The 25,771-nt window shown below is 31.6% G+C and overlaps 1 protein-coding gene across 2 annotated transcripts in view; it reads right to left on the bottom strand.

The window, feature by feature from the left end:
• The window catches only part of SLC12A2 (solute carrier family 12 member 2), an 88,502-nt gene that overhangs the window by 6,012 nt on the left and 56,719 nt on the right, over nucleotides 1-25,771 (bottom strand). The window contains exons 12-23 of one of the 2 annotated variants that reach the window (XR_002779871.1): nucleotides 24,796-24,919; nucleotides 23,599-23,700; nucleotides 22,107-22,262; nucleotides 20,730-20,829; nucleotides 16,620-16,731; nucleotides 14,869-15,009; nucleotides 11,573-11,679; nucleotides 9,788-9,867; nucleotides 7,206-7,331; nucleotides 4,379-4,423; nucleotides 2,826-2,950; nucleotides 1,240-1,351 (exon numbers count right to left, since the gene is read on the bottom strand). Coding sequence is in view for 1 of the 2 variants with exons in the window: in XM_011358338.2 (XP_011356640.1) it covers nucleotides 1,240-1,351; nucleotides 2,826-2,948; nucleotides 4,376-4,423; nucleotides 7,206-7,331; nucleotides 9,788-9,867; nucleotides 11,573-11,679; nucleotides 14,869-15,009; nucleotides 16,620-16,731; nucleotides 20,730-20,829; nucleotides 22,107-22,262; nucleotides 23,599-23,700; nucleotides 24,796-24,919 (1,331 nt within the window). In the remaining variant the exon portion in view is untranslated. Of the gene's footprint in view, nucleotides 1-1,239; nucleotides 1,352-2,825; nucleotides 2,951-4,375; nucleotides 4,424-7,205; nucleotides 7,332-9,787; nucleotides 9,868-11,572; nucleotides 11,680-14,868; nucleotides 15,010-16,619; nucleotides 16,732-20,729; nucleotides 20,830-22,106; nucleotides 22,263-23,598; nucleotides 23,701-24,795; nucleotides 24,920-25,771 lie in introns of both variants that reach the window. The other variant, XM_011358338.2, reaches the window with a different exon arrangement.

Raw genomic sequence — 25,771 nt, 5'->3', positions numbered from 1 at the left:
AAGCTCCAACAAACTTCTGATTTTTCAGTAAATAAACACTTTTTGGAGGCATAGTTAGCAATAAAATCTCGTGGCTAGAAAAGTTGAACATATAAACAGAAAAAGGAATGAACAAAACAGGATTTTATTTTTAATGAGTTTTCTAAATTGAGATACTAGAAAACAGACAAGCAACAGATTTAACTTTTAAATTATTTCTACTATTTCTTGCATAATTCACTGTTTGAAATGAATAAACATCTAGCTGAATTCTGGTATAAATCTACTAAGTCCTGCTATGTGTTACAGGGCTCACAAAACTCAAATCTAAGAATAAAATACAAGCCCCAGAATGTGATGAGTGGTATCATGATTCAGGAAGGAAATATAACAACTAGTGGGGAGTGGGGAGGGGGGTGATGGGAAAGTGTTATGAAGAAGGTGACAACTGTCTTGGGCTTTAAAGAATGTAGTATATTGACAGAAAAGGGAGGCAAGCAAGGAGTTTTTTACAGTAGAGAAATGAGAGTATGCAAAGGAGTAAAAGTCTGAAAGCACATGCATGTTTAGGGCAGGTAGAGAAATGTAAACTGAAGTATAAAGCATATTTGGGGGAACAGAAGATAATAGAAATTGAACAGGAGGACATGTAAAGGGCCTTGTCATGTTTTGGCATAGACTTTCTACGGTATGTTACAGAGATGTTAAAAGTATTTTTGGCAGAGGAATCATATTATCAAGCTCTGCTTTCTAAACATGAAATTAGAAGAAACGTGCACCATATATGCTGAAAAGGTCAGAGACTAGGCATAAGGTATTCAGAGAAGCACTGAAACCAGAACTAGAATTGTGACAATACAAACAGAAATAAGAGAATGAATGAAAATGGCATCCTGCATTTCTGTTGTCCAGAACTCTACAAAATGTATCCCATATATGAATATGTAATCTTTGTGTACTTTCTCCCCAAATTTAAAAAAAAGCTGCTTAACACTTTAATACCATAAGTATTTAATAAAGACTTTCTAAAATGTCAATATATTAAAAAATGTTATATATCGATAAAACTAAGTATAACTTAAACATAGACTAAATTAAAGAGAATGGGGTTTTATTTGTTTAACTAGAATTTTCAGCTTCAGTATAGAACAGAGCAACATGACTGACATTTTATGGATTGCCTAATTTTTATCTTATCGAATGTATATTGTATAGTAAAGTACCATTAATTAAATGCCCTTCAATTTAAAATAGACTTACGCTCTCCGGTCATGGTCTATTCTATTTATTTTTCCACCAATGAATACTCTGATCTTACAATCTTTCCACTTTTTCTTGGTCGTCAGAAGATAAGGTATCAATAAAGTCAAACCTGAATCATAAAAATATAACAAATCATTTACTTAATGCTAACTTCTCAATCAAGAACTTTTAATTTAGTCTCTAAAAACATGTTTACTACAACTCAATAGAAAACAGAATTTTTCTTTCTGGCCTTCCTTGATTTAGTCACGGTGCCATAAGGCAGGGCTGAACTAGGTGGGCGATCTAGTGGAGTCAGGACCCATGTGAGGAAGGGAGCGAAATGGGACAGTGGCCTGGCAGAGTTGGATTATTCACATACAGGAGTGGTGAGAAATGAGAATATTCATTGATGCTAATGAGAGCCAGTTTTCTCACTGAAATCAGAAACATAAAAAGAGAGAAGCTGGACTGAACTCTGCAGTGTTGGACTGGAACTGGTTTTCAATCTATATGCACATATACAAACATATATATGTGCATTTTCTAGATCTGCCCACTGAGAGGGCCTGGGGGCAGTGAAACCCTAGTAACAATGAGCATATCTTAATACCCTGATCTTTGTTTCTCAATACCACTCTCCATTAAAGGAATCAGGGCTCCTTGGATAATGAATGATTCGATAGCTGGTGTAAGTACAAAACCGAGCCTGGAACATCTTATTGTACCAGAAAATAAAGAATGATTGAGACATGACAGATGGACATAAAAGTTAGACAAAACAGGAAATCCAGGACAATTTGAATATCAAAACAAATCATGAGACTGACAAATCATACCCCACTGAATAGAATAGGAATCCATGAGTCCACTCAGAAATAATGAGAAAGCTCTTCCTTATAGTAAAATTCCAACTAATAAATGAGGAAGAAATGATAGAATTGGAAAGTCATCTTTTGGCAACCACTAACACACCACCACAACAATAATAAATTCAGGCAGAAATATCAATGGATGCCAAAGATGGTGGCAAAAGTTGTAGTAACAATGGTATATTTACATGGTCTCAAAGTAACACTCCATTCCCCGAATTATAATTATATAATTATAAAAGGGAGAAATAGTAACTCTTCAGTGTATAAACCTGGTGAAAACCACCTTACGCAAAAGTCAAAGGTAATTTTACCAATGATGAGACAAATCAACATCATGTGCCATCTGATGAGATATAGACAGAAGAGCATAGCATCACTTCTGTGATATTTCTACCCAAAATACATAACTTAAAATTAATTATGATGAAACATCAAATGACACTCCAAATTTTAAGTGACATTCTACAAAATGGTCTGTAATATTAAAAGAAAATGTTAAGGTCATGGAGCTCAAGGAAGGACCTATCAACTCCCAAAGTGAGAGACGATGAAGAGATATGACAACTAAGTGCAACACCTGTTTCTGAAATTAATCCCGTTGCTTTGAGAATGCTGGCAAAACTGGAATGGGGTCTACTGGTGAAGAAAGAGTATACTCCAATTCTTAGTACTATTCTCACAACTCCAATAAGTTTAAAACTGTTAAAGAAAATACATTAACAGCCTTACCTCCATCATCAAAAAGCCACCAGACATCAATAGTATTCTTTCCTTGCTTTTTCTGAAACTGTGTACTAGCTTCAAGAAGCTTTTGGTCAGCTACATTTAAAGGCACAGCAGGGCCTTTGGATTCTAAAGGATTAAGCAGAAAAATAAGATGTAAGAAAACTAAATATTAAAGTCCCTTGTGCTGAATTCCTACAGTTTCCTTTAATATACTTAAATGTTTATAATGTAGATAGTTGTATATGGCATCCATCATAAGCTTTCAATTGTTTATGATTGAAACATACTTTTAAAAAGATTACAGATAAATACATCTTTACAACAGCTAAACTCATCCAAATTATCCTGCCTTACTTCCAATATTTTGAAGCATTCTGAATGAAAGAGAATCATAAGTACCAATCAAGAAAATTATAATTGACTACTGGATTTTGATTTCTGAAAGGCCGTTTTGGGTTAACTGGACAAATTAAATTTATGCCTATTCTACGAATATCTTTTGTAATCTAGTTTCTCAATAATATAAAGCTCAAAAAAATTTTTTAAATAAAATGTTGTTATCTGTAATATGATAGACAGAAGGAAGTGGAAGACATACCAATGCATTCTTACAATTATCACAATGAAACCTCTAAGGAAAAACACCCTCATCTTGACCTAAGTTCTGTCCTCTCAATATAGAACACCCAATTCTAAAGCTATATAACCACCACATCTTTCTCTGAATCATAGAAAGATGGTGAGAACTCCCTGGAAGGACACCTGTATGCTACAAGTCTATATCAAGACAGCTCCCTTTTATATTCTCTAGAATTAGGGGGGCGGGGCGGGGGGTGGGACGGGGAGAGAATCAGCACAGCTCTGTGAGCAAGCGAATGACTATTATGAAACTCCTACATCAAATTTTAATAAGCAGAAATCCACAGGAGGAAATCTGATCACTTTTACAGAATGTCTATCATTCACTTTTCATGCTGCCATGATGTATGCAAACATGACAAATGATTTTGCATGATGAAATATTATGGCTACCAAACCACACTGCTCCATAACTCTCACCTCTATCTCCTTCTCATAAAATTCATGTATGTTGACATGACTGTATCTCCCAAACGCAGCAGGACTGTGAGAAATATTGTAATTTTTGAAATGAAAAATATATTAGTATCAAAATTAAGGACTTGGCTGGGTACAACTGATGGTAAAGAATGTAAGCGACACTGTAAATAAACCTATTTCAGTGTCTCTAATTATCATCTAAACCATGCAGTTTAAAGTAAAAAATTAATACTGACTTTCAGGGTGTGAATATTTCAAAAATGCTATGATAACATAAAATAATTTGTCTTTGATGTATATCACCTTTTCCTGGAATGATTTAACTCTTTAGTTGGACTAATGATAATTTTTCTAATCTGCATTTAATAAATAAGTGTAACATCACCTCACCATGAAAATAAAAACTAAGGTAAAAAAAGAAAATAATAAGGTCGGATTTAAAGAGTTAACAGTATGAAAAAAAGGATTAAAATAAAATGATGAAAAATGCCTGCCTTTTTTCAACAGTGGTTGAGTTGGAGTCTTGCCATCCTCTTCCTCATCTAGATTATGTTTAAAAAACAAAATATAAGTTAATTGCCTTTATATTATTAAATAATTAAAATATAATGTAAACGGCACATTTATAAACAAAACAACGACATGAAAAAACAGTCTGTGAATGATCATCAAGACTGAAGATAGATGTTTTCTAGAGAGGGTGTAGGATTTTAAAAAGCAAATATATTTTAGACCCCTCCAACTGAGCTACTGATCAACATTCATCCCCAAATTTTATTCCTGTACAACTGACCAAAACTTCAGTGCAATTTTAAAACTTTTTTTATATTTGAAGTCAGTTGAAAAGATGTTGAATTATGGCTTATAGAGTAGAAATATGACATGAAAAAACTGACATTGCAGGTAATATGCAAATTTTAAACATGCCACTGCATCACTGTGCAAATGACTGAAAAGTAACTTTAGAAACATTTAATGGATATTTGGTATTTTTAAAAATTAATCACCACTTGCAATATTAAGAAATTTGACTAGACAGAGCCTTTTTGGTTTATATAAAATGCCAGGTTATACAGGAGTGATTTTTTTCAAATATGTAAATCTATATATGTGTATATGCATATATGTATGGATATACTGGTCCATTTACATTTAAATATCTATAAATATTTTCCTGGGGTTAACAGTTTTCCTAACCTCAGTTTTTTTCTTAATATAAGCTTATATGATATTTTGCTTAAGGCATATAAAACTCCCAACTTGGACAGGAAAGGGTATACTGCAGTGGGCTCCAGAGTCAGACTTCCAGCGTTCCAATATTACCACTAACTCTTTTTCTGGCTGTGTGACTAACGACTCACTTTCCTCGGTTATAAAAAGGATGAACAATACCTACCTCTTAAGATTGTTATATTGCAAGTATTAATGCACTTAGTTCAGTGCTTAACACAAAGTATTCAAAGGGTGCTCTTTCTGTTCCCTTGTATATAACTGTATGCCTTAATAATCAAGACAGATATACCAAATATCTATGACTATATAACTACACCAGAATATTTGTAATTCCTAAGACTTTTAAAATTGTCTAAACTTTTCTACAGTTTCTATGCTAATTTTGAAAATAATTGGCTAAATAGAAAATAAACACAAAATAAAATTACTGCTGCTTTTAAATGCTAATTTCTTATGCCTGTTACGGGACAAGAAACATTTTGATTATTACAGTTAATTTTTTAGTATTAAATACTATTGTTCCTAAAAGTTTGATATTATCTGTCTTTGATAATAAAAACATTTAGAAATATAACTATGGACATTTTGTATTCATTTCAAAGCTCAGAAAAGTTGAGGAAATATAGACACTTAAAATGATTTAAACTAAGTTGAAAGTATTTACATTTTATAACAAAAAGATAAATAGAAATGTACTGACCCAGTTTTCTACTTTATAAAAATAATGACATTATGAGATTGTGACACACATTAGTGAGCTAATGTATGGATAACATCTACAATGTAGGAGGCACAAAGTAGATGCTTGGTAAATATTACTTCTCTTCCCCTCCCCCATCATAGTTTTATCTGTTAACTCCTAACAGATTTTATAAAGAAAATATTTGTTTTAGGCGAGAAAAAAAGACAAGAATAAAAGTAAGAGGAAATGAAAGAATGTATACCATAAACTAAAAATAAATGCAGGAACATAGGAAGAGTTATCAGAATTAGTTTATAGAGTTTTGACACGAAACAAAAAAAAATTATAATTAAGCCAGCAAAGAACTGAAAGGGAAAATGGGTCTCAACTAAGTTCTCAACTACCATTACTCTAGGCGAACAAGGTAAATAAATAAAGGAGGAAAGAAATAAAAAGAAACATTACTGGTTCTAAATAATATATAAGAGATCAATTTTTACAGAGACAGGATTTGTCCAAGGTTATCAATTTCAGAAAAAGAATTGTAATTATTCACAGGAGTCAAAAGTATGATATGGTTTGATGATTCACAGTGCAGATTTTTTCTTATTGCGTCAGCTGGGAATAGGACAGATAGATGGAGATACTAGACTGAACAGAGGTAGGAGAGTGAGGGCGGGAGAGTAAGATTTGGAAGTCATCCCTCTTTCCTTTTTATAAATGTGACATATAGATTTGTGGATGAATTTATCTGAAAGTCTCATAAGATCTGGACACCTTTTTCTGGCTTGAAGCACATGAGCCACCAGGGGTATTATGTTTGTAATTATGGCCTAATAGTTCAGCAATCAAATACAAGGAGCTTGTTTCTTCAGAGAGACTAAATTGGGAAATAAAATTGCACTTGATTTTTTCTTACATTGTTTTACCTAAACAACTTCAGACTCAGCAAATGTAAAAAATTTCTGAATATCTCAGCACATAAACAAAACCCCTGGTATTTAAATATCTTGACTTCAACCAAAAAATTATGTAAATTAATTATGTAAACTTCATTCCTTTCAAAGTTATCATATGCTATACGCACACAAACATCGCTCTAAAATTATCATGTTTCTTTCCAAGTTCAGATTTAACCTAAGCTTCAAATTAAAATGTTTTATTTAAAGCAAATATACGTTAAAAACATACACGAGCACATAATTAATTGGTGTGGTTTCTGTTCTATGACCCAGTTAAATAAGTAATCATTTTGCGCCAGTTTTGAAAGCTATAAATTTTACCTGAGCTATTAAAAATGAAAAGTCAAGTTTGAGAACAGGTTACTTTATTAGCTGTGTTATGTAATAAAAGCCATTTCTCTTCAAATTAAAACATTACCTCAATAAAATTTGTTTGAATAAAATTACCTTTATGGGTAACAGTTTTTTCACCAGATGGTTTGGAAGTATCTAAATCCGATTTCTTACTATATTCTATACTTAGTACCACATCCTTGACACCAGGAGATTTCTCTTGTGATGACAATAATTCTTCTGTAGATGTGAAAATATTCAAATATTATCTAAATCTTATTTTAATCATTAAAGAAAGCATCATGGCATAATATCAATTAAATGATAATTTTAAGCAAAGTTTATTATGAAATAAGTTTACAATAAATGATTTCTTATATAGACAAATGTGACAATCTGTTCATTTCAATATCTTGAGCCACAGCTAAGTGTGACATTTGAATTAGGTGCTGGGCAATCAGTAATGAGTGAGATTCGTGGAACACAAGAACGTGGTAGGCAAGGAATAATGTATGATACGTGAATCAACTCTATTCTCAAAGTCATTTACACATATAAAAAATGTAAAATGTGAAAATTTTTCAAATACATGTAAGATGACAGACAACACTGAAGGCTTGGGAGCAAAAAGTAAAGGAATTAAGTACAAATTGGCAGTTATAAAATAGTCACGGAAATGTAAAGTACAGCATTGGGAATATAGTCAATGATATTGTAATTATTATGTATGGTATCAGGGGTGTACTAACTTATCAGGGGGATTACTTCATATATAAGTGATATAAATGTCTAATCACTATGCTGCAGACCTGAAACTAATATAACATTGAATGTCAACTGTAATTGAAAAAATTTTTGAAATTCTTTAAAAAAAAAAAAACCTATGTGAGCCTAGATGCCAACAGTATGCGAAAAGGTTCACAGGCTGTATTTTCTTTTCAATCTTCGCAATGACCCTATGAAGTAATTATATTTTTAACAGATGAGGAAACTGAGGGTTGGAAGTCAGCAAATTTGCCTAGCCTCAAACTACGAAGAGAAAAAGCTGGGATTTTTAACGCAGCTCTGACTCCAAAGCCTGTACTCTTAATCCCTGTCTAAACCAAACCCCTGTCTCCAAATCCTAATGATGAATAACAAGGATTTCAAAACAATTTTCATAATGATTATAAACACATGAAAATATTTTCTCCAAGTTCCAATCACATTCAAATCTCAGTATATTATAGAACTACATAATTTATTAGCCAAATGGATATTTTTGAGTGAAAGGGAACACTACTAATAATTACACAGAGTTAAAAGGAACCCTAAACCTAAATCGCTGTTAGAGCAAGAGAGAATTAAAATAGTATTTTGTAAGGCCTACTCCAGAGTAAGAAAACGCATTTTCAGCAAGCCATACTTTTGTGTTACACGGATAAAGACCTTAAAGCACTCCTTTCAGAACTGCATAATACCCTTAAAATGGTGGGGGAGTGGGAGGATTAAAACAGTTTAAGTATATAAACAAGTGACAAAAGTTCATTATCTGCCTCAGCTATTTAGGCTTAGCTAATTTTGATCATTTGGTGAATTAATTGATAAAGGTAAAATGCATGCAAAATTTCTTAAGCTTATAATATTTTTAAATATTTTTATTTTTGAATTATAGTAGACTTACTCTGCCATCTTGACTGGAACAAGCTTTTATAATTTTTAAATTACCAGGAAATCATTAGAGGGTATGAAATTTCCCATAGTTTATTTATAAAGTTTGCAAAAGTAGTAGGTATACTTTAACTGGTTTTAATCTTTACTTTTAAAAAATTGGTTTTTTAAGTACTTTGAAAATTATATAGTTGGAGAAGAGATTAGTGGGTATTGGGTTAATGATGGGGGATAAGGGAAGAGTATAGTGAAGGCTAAAAAGGGGTAGCATAAGAGAGATCTCTGTAGTGATGGAACAGTTCCGTATCTTGACTATGGTGCTGATTACATGAATCAATATATATGATAAATGGCATGTGCATTCATGCACGCAGAAGGGTACCTAAAACTAGTGAAATATGAATAGGTATATAAATTGTCCCAATGTCAATTTCCTGATTTTGATATAGCTATAGATATGCAAGATATTATAACTGGAGGAAACCGAATAAAGGGTAAACAGGATCTCACTGTACTATTTTTGCAACTTCTTGTGAATCTATAATTATAAAATAAAAAGTCAAAATAAAAGTAAAAAAAATGACTTACAGGATCTTTTCTGGAGACCAAGTAAATGATCTTACAAATTTAATTTTTCATTATTAATATGCTTCTATATACAAAGCATGACTTTCATAAACAAGAAAATATCTAATGATTTAGCACACATTTAAAATTTTTCTGGTATTTTATTTATCATGTCTTTTCACAAAGTTGGTCAATCTACAATCATATTTCATGTTTATTTCACTTAAAACTTATTTAAATTGAATTTTCTTCTCTCCATTAATGATCACTACCCATTATTTAGGTTGGTACAAAGAAAAAACACAAACTTTGCTGGAGCCAAACAGATTTGATCTTAAACTGACGTACAATAAGTACATAACACATAATAAATGATAAATATTAAAATTATTGAAGAACTGGTAAGAATTATATATTTTTCTAACAAAGTAATTAATTTATATTTTTAAAATAAAAAACTTATTTCAACCAAAATTTACCTTGTCCTTGAAGATGAGATATATCCAGACCCTCTTTTAGGCGGATAACCACTACTCCATATTGTATGTCAAAGGCATCACTAAAATAGGGAGGAAAAAAAAAAATCACAAAAATTGGCCTCTTCTTCTGGAAAATAAAGGCAATAGTAGATATGATCTTCAAAATTACTTTCAACCTGAAATATCTGATTCTTTAATATGCTTTAAAAATTCCAATGCGATCCATATACTGTTAGTTTCAAATCCTACACCATTCCCTTTCCCTGTTTCTATAATACCTCTAAACTTACATGTAGATCTTTATAGTAATGATGTTCTACCTACAGCAGCTGTTTAAAGCAGTAATTGTATTTTTATCTTATCAGAAACAAATTATGGAAAAACAACTTTCAGGAATTCTACCATACTTATTTTAAACTTATACCCTTAAAACCAAGAGAAATACTTAAAGACAAAAAAGATAGATTTTACTGAGAATGAAAGCAGATTTTAGAGTATGATCGTTTCTGAAAGGAGAAAGTATATTTTTAAGTTATTTACAATTTTTTACAAAACTTAAAAAATAGTCCTAAGATTTTGTATGCATTTGCAAACATGTGTTCATATGTCCTTTTAATTTTTTAAACAAAAATGGAAGCATCTCATATATATGTTAAAACCTCAAGGATAACTAAAAAACTAGATTTAAATTCTGGAAACTTTGTTAAGACCATAAATTCTGTACATCTAAGTTCTTCTCAAATCTACTGAAAGAATTAGAAACTGCAAAACTTCAGGTTTTTCCCCAATGTGGCAACTAGTTTAAGGTAGGATAAAATCATGCTTACAAAAAGGTAACAAGCCCAAAGCCAAGAGCAGTCAAAGCAATATGATGGACCAGGAAAACTTTAATTTTACTAGAAGCATTTAAAAATTACTTGGGAAATTTTATTGATTATATACTTTACTGATTAGAAATTTAAAAAAATAAAAATAAAAGTAAAGTATGAAATCTAGTTACTTCCTCAAAGATGTTTCAAGGCAGCTATGAAAACAAAACTATCATATCTGATATAGGCAAATAATTATGTCCTTTCAAATACAGATACAACAGGAGTTCCAGTAAAGGAAATAAATAATAACACGAACAGAGTAAAATCAGAAAGACAAAGTTACAAAAGAATAAAAAGAACGCACGAGACAAACCATAAAAGGAAAGTTAAAGTGATGTAAATCAAAACTAAGCTGTCTGATAAAGATCATTGGAAATACCACTGAAAGTGAATAGTATACTCAGAACTTATACTTCAAGGGGGTAGAAAAGCAAAACATATAAGTATACCTTTTTTAAAAAAATGTGAATAACTTAATGGATGAACCAAATGATTAACTGCAAAATTAATTTGAGAGGGGCACAACGTAACCTCTGAGGTTGATATCAGTAAAGCCTTACTCAGCAGGTATTATTATAATGACATAACTTAACAGGTGATGGGTCTGACAACATATGGGAATTCTGCTCAGCAACAGCTGTAGGGATGAGAAAAAGCTTCCTAACTTAAATGGGAAGCCAGAGAGAGAGAGAGAGAGAGAGAGAGTGTGTGTGTGTGTGTGTGTTCACATGTATAAAGAACAGTCAAAATTTTTAATTGATCATCAACTTAAAATCCAGATAACCCACGTGATTATTTTCATTATTATGTTTCTATTAGAAGAGATTATATGAGAAACAGGCTTCAAAAGTCAGTATAAACTTTCAAAATTAAAATTTTCTGAACCACATTACTGAATTATAAGGGTACTTACTGGAATAAGTTTATATACATATCCACTTCCCTCATATCTGCTTGCAACCAGTCTTTCTTAAATCCAAGGACAAGTGTGTTTGGTTTCATACGCCCAAGACCAGCAGCCTAAAACACAGGAAAAATACAACTGTAAAGATATACTATTCAACAAAATGTTTTTTAAATGATACTCCAAAATGGACACTCCAAATGGACAATGTCTAAACATTTTAAAACTATGCACCTTTACTGCCCAAACTTCTTCAGAATCCAGTACACTCACATTTATAAATTATATATACTACATTAATCATATATTACTTATGATTAAACATATACAAAAATAAAAGATAAAATGAAACACGAAAGGTTTTAAATGTACATTTTAATACTTTAATGACATCAAAATTTTCATATTTTTAGTAAAAGATGATGGAATATACTTAATCTTTCAAAAAAATTATAATTATACAGTGGTATTCTCAGTTATATATTTTGATAACAGCCATTAAAACCCAGAAGCAAAAGTCCAAATGGAAGACATGCCTCGTTGGTTATAGTTCTGAATCACTTCAACACTAAATTTTGAATTCTTTCTACCAATTATGGAAAAGTTTCTGTTGAAATTTGGCTAATTTCCTTTCTGAATTGTCCTGTCAATCAGTTTTTCTTGCAACCTCATGAAGAGTTGCAATTCAATATGCTTAGCAAATACGCCCAAAAGCCAATGAATCACTTCTTTTATAAGATTTTAAAACACTTTAAATTCTATTCCCAAACTTGTGTACACATGTAAGTTTTTTTGTGTGTCATAAAAGAAAACATTTTGCCATTTTAACCATTTTTAAATGTGCAATTCATTGGCATTCATTACTCACGATGTACTGTCAACCCTACTACCTATTTCTAAAACTTTCTCATCACTCCAAACAGAAATTCTGTAACCATCAAGTAATCACTACCCATGCTCACCTCCCTCCAGGCCCTGGTAACATCAAATCAAGTTCTATCTCTATGAACTTCCTTATCCTAGATATTTTCTTTAAGTGGAAATATCAGTGTATGTATAGTACCTGGACTGGACCACTACCAGCATCATTACATGGAAACTTGTTAGAAACGCAGATTCTTGAGCCTCAACCCAGACCCACTGAATCATTCTAGAGGTGGGGCCCAGCAGTCTGTGTTTAAACAAGTCTACCAGGTGATTCTGATGCACAATGAAGTTTAAGAACCACTGACTTAAGGAAACATTTTCTTTCGTAACATTTATTAAATACATAAAGGAGTTATCAAAATGTTCCTATAAATTGTACAAAAGCAAATAAGATTTACCCGCTAGCAACAACCTCTACTTGAAATATTTAAATATTTCACATGTAAAAGTGAATAAAGAATAAAGTAAAAAATAATCATGTATCTACCACTTAGCTTAAGAAAATAAACATAAAAACTCTCTTTGTAGTTTTGGATTCCACTATTTAGGCACACATATGTATATATTTTAAATTTACATATTTAAAAAATTTTTAATATCTTCATGTTGCTTATATTCTTTTCTTAACTTACTATTTTTCTTTAACACTTTTTGATGTTTATCCCCATTGATATGGACGGCTCCATTCACCACTACACAGAATTCTACTGCATGATTATACCACAATTTTCAATTCTGTGATTGATTGAAGTTTCCCCCATTTCTTTTTCACTATGGCCAATGAAGTAGGTATGAAGTTTCAGGCAGCCTTTCCACATGTGTAAAAGTTTCTCTATGGTATGTGGAATGTCCTAGGATATTCAAATTTGCAGGACATTGCCAGGTTGCTGTCCAATCTACATTACCAGGCAGTTCAAAGATTTCTAATTGCTCTATGCCATTTTTAACACTTGGTATTGGCAGGCTTAATTTTGGTCAACTTGATAGGTTTGGAATAAAACTATACTGTGGCTTTAATCTTTACTTCTGTCATTTAGGTTTCTACTTCTCGTTTCTTTCCCTCCTCACACCCCTTATTGATTTTTAGTATTTTCTTTCTATATTCTGAACCATATTCTTTTGCTGGTAATGCTATTTTCTTTTGTTCTGTGGCTTCCTTTTTCATTTTCATGTTTTCTTTAGAAGCACAAAGTGTTAAATTTTACCTAAAAAATAAGTGATCTCTTCTTCATAGTTCGATTTTTTTGTCTCATTAAAAAAAAAATACTTTTCTAGTCCACGGTCATGAAATTATTCTATATTTTCTTCTAAAGTTTTAAAAAATTTACCTTTCACATTTAGGTGTTTAATCCAACTGGAAGCAGTTTTTGTGTAGTCTTTGTCAGGATCTGCTATATTATTTTTTTCATGTGGATAACTAATCATCCCAGCATCTTTCAATGCTACTACCTCTGTTCTATGTTAAATATCCTATAAAAGTGGCTCTATTTCTTCTCTCTGTTTTGTTCTATTAATGATCTATTACTAATGTAATATCACAATGTCATAATACTATAGTTTTATGATAAGGCTTTATGATTAGGTTTTATATCTGGCAAAACAACCCACTCTCACTTATTATTTTCCTGAGGATTGCCTAGAATATTCTTAACCCTGTTTGTCAAGTTTTAAGAAACACAAAACAAAGAGGGCTCAGATGACATCACTCAGAGCCTCCCACCTCTATTTTAACAAAGTAGGTCCACAATTAACACAGAGAATGGGCTTTTTTTGAAGAAAGCAGTTCCTATAAAAATCTGTTGGCAAACACTGTATCAACCTATATTTTTTTTTCTTCCCACAACCTTTAAGGCTGAGGAAACTGAGTTTCAGAGAAGCTAATTAACTTTCTCAGTCCAAAATCCAAAATATGGAAGTGGCAGTGCTAGCATTTAAACCTAGGACTGATCCCAAATCACACATTCTGGCTACTATGTCGTACACAAAACTGAAAGAGAAGTCTAAGTTTAGAACAAGTAAATACACAGTGAGAAACACAATAAATAACTAGAATTAAAAAAAACTAAATAAGGACTGCCATTACTTAACACTCCTCAAAAAAAAAAAAAAAATTAGTGCAGTGTAACAGGAAGTTGAATGGGAAACAGAAAAGAGAAGCAGGCTAATTTATAAAAAGGTTCTTCATTGTTAGCCAACAGTACATTATTTCTATAGTTCCTTTAACTCTCAAATTATACAAACATTAGCAGTCCACTTTAATAAAGATATTTAAAAAGATTTACTATTTGTATTATGAAGAATGAAACCTAGAATAAAAAAGTTTTTAAAAGCTTACGAAAAAGTAAAATGTTGTCATTTGAAAGGTATAACAAATTCACCTGCATCAAATACTGTGCACCTTCTCTCAAGTCATCTGCATGTACTGGAGCATAAAAAGCTTTCATTTTGTTTTTAATAAGCCATCGCTGATATTTAGCTTGATCAATGGACATCTCTTTCATGGCTTGTCTTCGAGGGCCCTGTAAGGTAAAAATATTAATAATATCTTTAATTAAAAAGTAATCTAGTCCACATCTATAAAAATCTTCCTAGTATATTGGCTTAAACAAGGTGCCTAAACATTGAGAGTTGAGGAGAGAAGCATAACAATAGCATTTCATTTTCACTTTCATGAGTGAATTCTTTGCAAGTCATAAGATTATGAAAAGATAGAGCCGATATAATAGTGAAGGGACAGAGGATGCTGGTAGAAGGCAGAGGAAGAAACAGACTGAAAAATAAGTTTTTGGCACTAAGTAAATGAGAGGAAGTAGAAATTATTGAAAATAGAGAAGAGACTATGCAGAGAAAAATAAGAACTTTCTGTTTTTCTGCAGAAGGTTTCTCAGCTTGTTTTGTTTTTCCCAAATGTGTTATCAATTTTCAGTAACCTAGAAATATCACTGAAAATCAAAGTGAGCTATATAATATAAATATATTTTTTCTTCATATTTCTGTTAAATGATGAAATACAGGAAGGAAATGACTTTTTTAACTTGCAATTCTATTTGATCCTTGCAAGCAATATGTAAAATGTGTTACATATGAATGTATAAGGCAAAAATCTAAAAATAAGTTTGAGTACATCCTAATTACACATGAATATGTAAAAGAAAAATACAATTTATCTTTCCTAGTAGGAAAATTGCCCCGTTTGTAATTTCTTGTGCACAAGAACCCAACTTGAAGACAAATTAGAAAACTCCACAGATTCCAAGTGGGATCAGATTCTTACTAAGTCCTCCTACCATCCTATGCATGCACGCATGTGCGCACGCACACACACGCACACTTCTTTGACTTTGCCACTATTCAAGCAGAAGAGCAACTCTAGCAGAAGCTGGGATGTGGAGCATAAAACGCATTTCTAGAACCAAAACAAGATGAACATGAGAGATTTGGGAGAAAAGCTAAACTGACAAATAAATCCTCCAATTTTTTATTTAGAATAGGTGATTCATCATCTAGTGACTGTTTTCAATTGCCAAGATGCCAGAAAACTACTTTTGGACAAAAGTTTAACACTATTTTTAATAATTTGCTCATGATTAAAACAGAAATGAATGGATAATTAAAAGTATTTGAATTTGAAAATTCAGCATTCACTGTGCTCTTCTTACATACCCAATACTAGATATTTACCACTATTTTTTACCTCCTCCAACCTCTTTTTTTTTTTTTTGTTAAGTAAATGTTCCTAGTGTTTTCAGGACTTTATGAAAAATATCAGTAAGGAAAAACACATACTGAATTTAGGCTCCTTAGTTATCAAGAAGTTATTTTGCTTAGTCAAATCATTCTATAAGGGCCATATAGTTGTCTAAAATCTACTCATAGTAATTAAGAAAAATAATTAAGGTTTCAAATTCTAATATCTTTTTAGAAATAAGGTTTTAGCAGCAAAAATATTTTGAAAAAAATATTTTTTGAAAAAAATATATTTTGAAAAAAATAACTACCTTTAAAAAAACCCAAACAAACCCAACAGATGTTTATTTTGTCAAATTATTTCAGCTCTAGAAAGCCCCCCACATTATAAATTATATTTACAGAGTGAAAAATGTTTTAACATAGAAAACAAAACACTTACCATATGTACATGACCACAGATCATCAAGCCAACATTTTTTGTAAAATCATGAACAAGATGAAGTAAAGCTGGACGTGAGTTTGGAGCACCTGTCATAACAAGACACTGCGGCCTAATTTATGATTAAAAAGAAAAACAAAATTAGAGTTTTGGTTTTTGGTAACATGAACATGATTTTAAATTGTTTCTCTAAGAATACATTATTACCCTAGAATCTCATTTATGTAATTGTCCTCAAGACACAGGCCGTAAAATTCTGATAAAAGATGACTTTTAACCAGGGTTTCTTGATACACATGAAATGCAGAAACAGAAGGTTGTTTAACAAACATTACACTAAATGTCCTTCTAAAATAAAGAGATTGTACATCAAGATTCTGGTAGGTATTACAGAAAAAAATGACCATGCTAATTAAAAATTATCTAAAAACTTCATTGTCTAAAGGTAATAAATATTTCATTTCTTTCACAGAGTTTACAAAACTTCCTGAGAGTATGGCATTGCCTTCATGTACAAAAACAGGTCACTGTCCTTCTTAGCTTGATGTAATCATAATTACTTCTACTTTGTACTCCTAGCCCTCTCTATTCTAGCTTAATTTTATTAACTGTCATCATGAGTAAAAACCACCTATGATGAAGAAAAGGCTTCTATTTGAGCTGAAAGTTTTAATTCTAATTAATTATGATGAGAGCCAAAATTGAATTAAAATGTCTTTGCAAACACAAAACAGTGACATGACTTTCATGTTAATTTTCCTTGACTAGAAATGGAAATCAATCCTGTTTGATGACAAAATGTTCAGGTATCCATTTTATAAATTCAAACAGATTAGCAACTGTTCTTTAAAACAAGAATTTATATAATTAAAATAACAAAAAGAGAATAGTCTAAAAATTCTGCCTTAACCACTAAATTAATTGTTAGAGTAGTCCCTAATTACAGTCATAAAGTAAGCATGAAAACCTGAATAAAGACTGAAAAATATACTAATATTCAGAATTTTAGCAAGCTATCTGAAAAACCTATTCTGTCTGGGTGAACTGCTGTGGAACAATCAAACATGAATCACCCTCTGTGGCCCAGACTGCTAATATAGTCCAGTCTCCCTGTCTGAGCTTTAGCGGGTTACATGGCTCCCCAGCTAAAGATTACATTTCCTAGCCTCCCTAGCAGTTAAAATGGCCCTGTGACTGATTTACAGCACAGATGGTATTCCTATTTCCAGGTCATGTCCTTTAAAAAGGAAGCTGGCCACCCTCCATACTTTCCCTTTCCTATAAGCTAGACCATGGGTGTTATAATGACTTTGACCACATGGACAAAAACACCTCCTAGGGAATGGCAGACTGAGAAAATACAAGGAATGTGAGACCTGAATGACCAACTGCAGCAAATCTGCCTCCCTGCCATGAACTATCCATCCACCTCTGGAATATCACATAACACCAATGTACATCTTGTTTGGACACTGTATTTTTTCAGCTTTTTGCTATGGTGACTTAACCTATGACCTACTGTGGGAAATTAATTTGTAGTCCCTATCTTTACTAAATAGTAAACATAGCACAACATATATTTGATATATTTTTATCATAACAAAAACAGTACAGTGCAAAATATATTAGGAATGACTGAGTAACAATGAGAGTATGAACATCTGCCTTCATTTTAACTCCTTCTTCAAAAACATCCATGATGCAATGGAATCTTTTAAGGCACAAAACCACAAAAATATGGCAAACAGGAGATAATGCAATAGCACTGAAATAATGAAAGCTAGAAAACAGATGGAAGAATAATAAAGAATTTTACAAATCAGTAAAAGGCTAAATCTTAAATGACCATTAGAGATAGTTGTGAAACTACCTGATTTTACACCTTAAAAAAAAAAAAAAAATCACCAAAATCCCTAGGAGTTGGAGGCAGTAGATGTCTCTGGAAGCAGCAGGGGCAATGTGTTAAAGAAACTAAAATAAGGACCGACTTAAAGTTTGCATATAAGCAACGAGATAAACCCAAATTATTTCCGTCACCATGATGAGCAGCTGTCTCTGTCCCTCTCCAACTCTGTTAGGCCAAGGCTTACTTGCTACAGAGGGCCTCTGGTCTGGGGTACACCAGAAACAGCTGAGGGCAGAAATAGCTACTTTAAATTGGGAAATCAGAACAGTTATACTCTGTACCGTGAGATCTCTGGAGATCTCTAAGCTCCTTTCCCATTTGTCTCTCAAACTATAGTAGCCAGGAATTTATCAACAAGCAGAAGATTAAAAGAGTCTTTTCTGGGAAATCTAGTCAAATCAAAAAAAGAGAGCCTTTAAGATGACTTAACTTTCTCAAAGAACCAGCAAAGCCACATTAATCTACATTAAGGGCTTCACAGACAAGCCCCACCCACCAGCGCAGAGCTTCCCTGGCGAAGGATCACAGATAACCTAAGACAAGGCTAAATACAAGAACCTGAATTAAAGAAACAGGAAACAGTGAGAAAGACACTTCAAGGAAATAGAAACTACAAAGTGAAGGAAACAAAATCTTTCAGCAAGTTGGGTGAAGGCTGAGATAGTGGTAAAGTTAAATAAGAAAAAAAATTTTTATTGGATCCAGAGAAAACAAAAAAGCTGTACAGGAAAAAGCAATCATAATTTACCACATGGCTTAGTTCTGAATCATGTTTGAAAAGTCATAAAAATATAAATACCAAGTATGATCTAAACAAAATGATGGTGTAAAAATATTCTAGGAGGATGAGATAAAGGGAAGGGTGCACGTGTGTGGTGAGTGCATGTGGATACAAGACATCAACAGATAATGCCTAAAATTAAAAATTAAAAAGTCCAATAAGATAGGCAAGTTGAGAATATGAAGTAGATACTGAACAAAACAGCTAAGAGGTGAAAGTGGCTGCCTGTGGTATGACAGAAATAGGAATATGAGAAGTGGGGCACATACTGATTTTCATGACAAACCTGTTTTTCTTCTTTAAAGTATGTTCATGTATAATTCTGATGAAAATTTTGAAAGCCATACACAAAGCAATATACAGATGATGTATTATAGAACTGTACACTTGAAACCTATATATTAACCAATGTCATCCAAATAAATTTAATAAAATAAAAAAATAAAAGGTAATAATACTGCACCCAGAAAAAAAAGCCATATTGGAATAAAATCTATTTTTATTTATTTATTAAAAACATATTTTAAAAAATATTCTCATTACTATAATAAGCCAACGCAACAGGTGTTTGTTATTGACAAATTAACTTTGACTCTTGGATATACTCTTAGTTCTGGAATACAACTTTTTACGTAAAGGAATAATTTCTATTTTCTGCCATACTTGACATCAACAATCTAAAATGCACTGAAATTAAAGTTTTCCTCCCAGAGCTCTCATGCCTTTTTCTTTTTCTATTTTCTCTCTACTCCAAAGCTGAAGATCTCAAGGAACTTTTCATTTTAGAAAAAAAAGAGGAGGGAGATCCAAATGAGTAACGAGAAAAATACACACAGACTTTTCTTACTGGGAGAAATTTGGTACAGCAATTCTTTTCTGGTGCTTATTCGCTCTTAAATTAAGAAATAGTTTTTAAATTGATTACTGATTAAACTATTATAAGATAAAATATGAAATCATTTATTGAGAAAAATGGTAATAAAGAGTCTTTAAGGCATTGCTTTTTTATTATTAAGACTGGTTTCCAGTTAGCCAATGCTGAGAAAGAAGAGACTAACATGAAAATATTTAGTGCCTTAATAAAGTTATGGATTTCATACTTAGTAGTTATATAACTTCAGTGGTCACAAAGGGAAAAAATGGTTCACTTTATGATACCTGCCATTTAAAAGTCTTCAAATGAGAGACCTCTAAAACTTGCATAACATTTTTCTAAGGCAGAAGATAATTTATCTCTTTCTAAAATTTAGAACTAAGAAACCTCAACCTTGCTTTTGAATAAATTGCCCAAGTCCAACCAAACAAAAAATGCTCTATGCTTTTAGAGAACTTTTCAAGAAATATCAGCATATAAAAACGTTACTGAACGATAAGTGATTTTGTCACCCAAGACAAAATGTCTTTATATTACCTTACCGCTTACCTGAAGTTTTTCACATGGTCTTCCACTCCAGAAAGACGAATCGAATGCTGCAGTGCATTCAGGTAAGTCAGGGCTTGTGTAGACGATCCCCAGTTCACATCTGTGGGAGGACAGTGTTCATGCAGCATAACACCAGTATTAGCAACCAAGCATTAACTAATTTGAGACGCATGGAGAAGTAAACAATGCTTTCACATTTAAAGTCAATTGCTAAAATAAACTAACACAGTTGGAACTTTTAATAGTTCAAGTCCACAACATGACTTTAAGACAATGCTAATATGAACTATAATTGCATTTAAAGAAAAAGTACAATTTAGAAAGACTAAGATGACAGGGCTGCAGACATGCTGTGCATGCAATTCAAGAGTATTTCATAAATAAAGAAAACATTATTGTTTATATAGTCAAAAGTTTAAAGGGAAAGTGGCAGATCTCTAATTGTTAAGAAGTACTATTTACAGTACTTAACAGTTTTTTTGAACAAGCAAATTTTATTTCTTATTGAATAAACAGTCTGGATGCCAAATGATGATTTTAGACATTTGTTACTTTAGAGACTTAATAGGCACGTTAGAGAAATAATTGCTTCTAAGATGGTTAAAATAATACCTTCTTTGTTCATTTCATTTCTAAAGTCACCTTTCTATTACAAAACCTCATTGTGTCATATCATAATTACAAAATGTTTCCTCACTGTTTAAAACAAGTACATTGCAAGTACTCTTGTAATTTCTTCCTAATCTATTCTATTGGACCAAAATTTTTCAAACCTGTATCACTGGATCTTTCTTCTGTGTTACAGGTTATCATACTGAATATTGGACCAATCGTAATATAACTTAGCATCATCTTCTTATGTGATGATATACAAATACTTATCAATAAGACACATTCCAGATAATCTTTGACTATTTCCCAGTTAAAATACGTTTCTTCAATGTTTTTTGCTATATAGTAAGCTAGTAGGAAGATATTTTATCTTCTAGTATTTTCTGAATTCCATGGTATATATGACAGTAGGTACTAACACAATAGTAGTTAATATATATATATATGCTCATTAGGGTAATAGCTACTACAGTACTAACAAATCTAATTCTTTCCAAGAATAATTTTAAAATATATAGAGTACAATAGAATGTTAATTATGTGAATTTATTATTTTTCTACAAATAGGATTAGTTCAGTTTAATCTATAGGTAAGAATGAAATTCCATAGACTAAAAAGTCTTGTAGTAATTGTTTCATTAAAACTACATGTATTTGGAAATGAAATACTTTTTAAGTATCAAAAGATAATGCTTAGATATGAAAAGTAACAAAGAACTTCTAGATGTTTCTAGCTTGAAATACTAAATAGAAAAGATTACTGACCTGGTTTTTTGTAGGTAACATAAATATACAGCCCAAGGACTATCACATATGTTAGCAACGCAGCCCACCAGTTAATGACAAACATCACTATGCAACAAAGAATTGCTCCAATAAGTGATATCCACATGTTGTAGTATTTGAATGCAGGACGCCATCCTAACAATAACAAATAAAATAGATAAATAAAAGTCACTCACATGTCTCACCTGCTTTAGACAATGATACATACATATGCACAACTTTGTGGCTGCTATACGGAAAAGAGCTTTAAATATTAAGTATGTGGCTAATATATAACAGTAAAGTCATAGACCATCATTGATCATGATTTAATTTCGTAATTCTTGATGGCCAGGAAGAGAGCACATCGATTTACTTCCACATTATTCTATCTTACAAGTTTTGTATTCAATAAACTCTTTACCAAAAAGTATAAATCAACCTACCCTAGTGAATGCAAAAAACTAAAAAAAAATTTAATAGTTTTCAAACTGAGTCCTTGACAGTGTGGCTTTATTTTCTGATTTTTGGCATGAGACATATCCATCTTCTAATGAATACACAAAATAGTTCAAACAACATATTCTTGAGAATTGTTAAAAATTCATCTCTTACTAAAAAAAAAGACTTGATTATAGAAACATATATAAACAATAAAGTTTATATATTTTAACTAAACTTTTAATTTTGAGATAATTGCAAATTTGCACTAAGTTGTAAGAAATAATAGAGAGATTTTGGTTACCCTTTACCTATTTCTTCCAATAACACCTACCATACTACATAAAACAATACTACTATAAAACAATACTACAATATCACAACTAAGATATTGATATTAATACAGTCAAAGAGTCCAACACAAGGATCCCTTGAGTTGCTCTTTTATAGCTACACTTACTTCTAAAATTTATATTCTTGAAGTAAAAACTAAAACTATGATGTTTGTGTCCTAAGTTCCTCTACTTTATCCTGTTCTGTTCTGAGAGACTTTTAGATTCTTAAAAGGAATAGCACTTTCATTCCTTCACTTCCTTCCTTGCTGTCCAACTGCTGTCATGGTTTTTAACAGAAAGCCCATAACCAAAAGTATATGGGGTATTTTTCAGTTGATAAAGACCCCTTACATTAGAACTCCACAGAATTAACTGTGTTAAAAATATTTCTGAACAGGTTAACCATATCATAATGTTCTTATTTCTGAAATAGATATCAGCTAAATAAACAATAAAAACAAAAAAGCAAAATAATTCATAGTGTCAGTCAAAATTTGAGAGTTATGCTATCTTAAATGCTTTGAAAACAAGAAACAATTTTACAAGTAAAGTTCATGACAGAGATCTTCAAAGACTTTCTTTATTTGACTCAATTGTAAGAGCAGACTGAGCATTGAGCTAATCTCACACATAACATCTTTAAAATGTGTTAAAGTTTTATCTTCTCTAAGATCATATACTGTTACATTTATAAAACTTTTAAAACGTAAAATCACCTGGAGATTTTGCAAGTGATGCATGGAATACTGAAAAATTGATCAATGCATAGGATGCAAGGAAGAAGTTAGAGATGATTGGAGCAATAACATTCAGTTCAGCTGCAAAAAAAAAAAAACAAAAAAACAGGAGGCATATTATTAACAGAATAGACATTTTTTTACTTTATAAAATCATAAATTATTTCTCATCTTTACATAATGGCATAATGAATACTTTTATATCCACCATATAGATTTAATAAATACATTTTGCCATATGTACTTTACTTTTCATAAATCAAATCTTATGAACACAGTTGAAACCCCCTTTCTACCTCTCCCACAGTTGGTATATTCTCTTCCCAATGATATTGTATAGTTTTACTACATATACATATAGTCCATAACCATTATGTAGTACTGTTTTGGGTGTTTTAATTAAAAGTTACATAAATAGTATCATATCATATGTATTATTCTGCAATTTTATTTTTTAGATTTTTTATATTTGAGATTCATCCATATTGATATATTAAAGACAAGTTTATTCATTTTTTTTTACTGGTGAATATTATTATTCTGCAGTTTGATTCTTTCATTGATAGGTATTCAGGTTGCTTCCATTTTTCACTATTATAATTACTCTAAAAAGATTCACTTACATGGGCATATATGCAAGTTTCCGTAGGGTACATATCCCTAAACAGAATTGCTAGGTTGAAGGAAACTTTACTAAATATTGTCAACTTGTTCTCAAAAAGAAGCTATGCCAAATACATTATGTGAGAGTTAGTTTCACACCTGGTGGCATCATCGGACTTTCAATAAAAGTGGAGTGTCTTCTTTAACAGTGTAAGACCCACTAGCTCACTTGTGATCAGAGGCAAAAGTGCCAAAAATTAGATCAGTGGGGACTCTACCTTCGGGGAGAAATTGGAAGGAATCCTTTTCTTTATGCTAATATTGTATTTGTTTTAGGGACAAGAACCTAGGAATTCTTTCCAGCCCTAATGAAGACTTAGTAATGGTAATAATTTTAGCAAAATATGTATTGAATGCTATTATTTGCAGTTTTTAAACACTTTCATTTGATCAGAAAGAAACTAACTTAGTATACTAGGCAAAGCAACATTTTATTTCTAATTTATTCAATATTTAGAGCTAATATTATAAATGTACCAAAATCTATGTTAGCACACCATTTATATGACTAACCAATTAAGATGAATCCAAGTGCAATTAAGAATGTTAAGATGTAGCCACGAAGAGGTTCATTATTTTTCCCATAACCTTTAGCAAACATCTGGAAAGCTGGGTAGATGTTGTCCTTACACAGAGCCTAATGAAGAAATGTAAACGATAAAATGAAATACATTGAAATTAGGCATACAGATTTGCTTATAGTTAACAACAGGTTAATCAGGAATGGGACCCACATTTCTAATTCTTTCCCCTGTCTCATATGGCTTCACCTACAAAGTGTAAGGGAGATTCAAACACTTCAAGAATCAGAACGGTAGTTGGTTTAGAATACCAGAAGTTTTTATCCACCTTACCCCACCCCCATGTTGAAATTCTTTTTATGAAGAAGGAATCAGAAAAGCCAGCATACGAAGGGAAGAAATTTGGAAGCTTGATAAGTATGACAGAGGTTATGTCCTACTTTATACCAAGTCCAAATCCTAAACTTAAAGCAGATAAAAATCCTAATTGTAGAACTTAGTCATTTTTCTTGAAACAATACTAAAAGTTGTTTTAAGAAATATATTCCACGCCTTTTCTGTACTAACTGGCTACAACATTAAGAACAAAGCTACAGAATCAATATTTCATTTATTTGATTCAGTAATAAAAAATATTTCCTATCCAGTATCAGCTACTTGTTAAATGCTCATTAAAGAGAGATGATAATATTTGTCTTATTCATCATTACACGCTGAGTAATTAACACCATGCGTGGTACATATTAGGTATTCAAATATTTGTAAAATAAAACATTTAGGTTAGCATAATGCTAATAGAAAGAAGATGCTTTAATTCTTCTGACAGGGTCTTGGACCACACACCTTATCTTTAGTAAGAAATTATAAAAATTTATACTAACAGAATATGTCAAAAAACCAAAAACTCATTGCTACTTCCAGAAAGACAATTCAAAGACTACACACTGACAATATGTAAATGCACAGAT

This window comes from Pteropus vampyrus, unplaced genomic scaffold, assembly GCF_000151845.1.
Source record: "Pteropus vampyrus isolate Shadow unplaced genomic scaffold, Pvam_2.0 Scaffold39, whole genome shotgun sequence".
NCBI lineage: Eukaryota > Metazoa > Chordata > Mammalia > Chiroptera > Pteropodidae > Pteropus > Pteropus vampyrus.
The sequence above is the reverse complement of the archived record's forward strand: the minus strand, read 5'-3'. Positions and strand labels throughout refer to the sequence as shown.